Below are 1,569 nucleotides of genomic sequence, written 5' to 3'. Positions count from 1 at the left end.
GCCGCATTTCTCTGACTTTTAGGGCGCGCTGCTTTGCTTTTGCCTTCGCTTTCGCTTTTGTTGTTATTTTTTACGAGAGGTCAAAAGAAAATGCCGCCAAGGACACCAAGTAAATAATGGCGAAATGTGCCGGAATAAATCGTCTCTCCGGCATTGGTGCTGCAATCATTGTATCGTATTGTTTTCATCGATCCTCGTTGAGTCAAACCCGACCGTGACAGATTTGTTTCAAGGAAAAAAATATTTTTACAGTTAAATCTGGATTTTTGGAATTATTTTATGAGAATAATTTTTTTTTGTCACTAGTCTGTTCAGTAGCGAGGCATTTTATTCTATATATCGAGTACTCTCCATTAGAATACCATCTATATACACACCTGTACTTCACCTGTACCCAGTATGTACCAATTTATAGGGTTGGCAGTATAAATAGGTTAAATAGAATAAACTGCTCTGGTAAAGGTCCTCAAGTTCTTTTCCATTTAAATGCATATAAATGTAAATATAAATATAATAAATATATATATAAATAAAATAAAATATATATAAATAATATATAAATATAAAAAATATAAAACCATCATCCCTCATAGTTCTATGTAAAGATGCATTGAGTCAATAATGCTAATAAAGATAAAAATCTTATTTCAGTTGGGGTTGGCCTCAAGGTTTCCCCTTCTTATCAGCAGGTTCAAACTTAACCTTTTAAAACCCTTGACATTTTTGTGATTTTTTTTTTTTTTTATGAAATGGCCTTTTTGAAAAAATAAAAAATAGATATTACTTGCACGTGTTACAGATAAACGTAGTTGAGTTCATTGCAGTACTGGGAGTCTTGTTTCCTCATTAACGGGCCCCCCCCCCCCCCGGCAGGTCAGCCGCGGGCACCATGACCAGGAAGGTCTTCACCAACACCAGGGAGCGCTGGCGCCAGCACAACGTCAACACCGCCTTCGCCGAGCTGCGGAAGCTCATCCCCACCCACCCGCCCGAGAAGAAGCTGAGCAAGAACGAGATCCTGCGGCTGGCCATGCGCTACATCAACTTCCTGGTGCAGCTGCTGGAGACGCAGGGCGGGCAGCCCGCCTCGCACTCGCCCAACGCCCTGCTCACCTTCCTCCGCGGCAACGTGGAGCGGCTGCAGTCCGCCCGGCGCCCGTGGGGCTCGGCCAGTGACACCGAGGCGCCGTCCCCGGGATCCAGCTGCGACAGCTCCGAGGCCTGGTAGGGGGCCCCCCGAGCCTCCGGGGGGCCTCTCTCGTCCCCTCCTGAGACTCTGTTTCGGTGTCCTTGCGCTCCCCGAGGCGTCCGCCGTCGCGCGGCCGGAGGGGCGTGGCCCCGGCTCCGGGTGAAGCCGGCTCTCTAAATGTTGAAATGCTATTTTGCGGGAGACGAGGCGACGGGAGCCGGCGTAATAAGAAATATAATCTGTATTCTGCATGGATGTGTTAAAGTTGGATGTACAGCTTTCCCCTCATGTCTTCATCTTAATATCCCTCGTTGCCGGCCCGCCGGGATCTCATTTGGTTTTGCGGCACGAGGCTGTTTTTGCTGCCAAGGAGAGAGAGA

General features: G+C 47.3%; 1 protein-coding gene across 1 annotated transcript; it reads left to right on the top strand.

The window, feature by feature from the left end:
- Nucleotides 1-889: 889 nt before the first annotated feature.
- tal2 (T-cell acute lymphocytic leukemia 2) lies at nucleotides 890-1,228 on the top strand (the record flags this gene model as incomplete). Its single annotated transcript, XM_080003305.1, has 1 exon — nucleotides 890-1,228. The coding sequence occupies one exon, from the start codon at nucleotides 890-892 to the stop codon at nucleotides 1,226-1,228; it is 339 nt and encodes a 112-aa protein (XP_079859431.1).
- Nucleotides 1,229-1,569: the final 341 nt, after the last annotated feature.

The sequence above is a fragment of the Zeus faber genome (assembly GCF_960531495.2).
Source record: "Zeus faber genome assembly, chromosome: 7".
NCBI classification, from domain to species: domain Eukaryota; kingdom Metazoa; phylum Chordata; class Actinopteri; order Zeiformes; family Zeidae; genus Zeus; species Zeus faber.
This window is presented reverse-complemented; position numbering and strand designations above follow the sequence as displayed.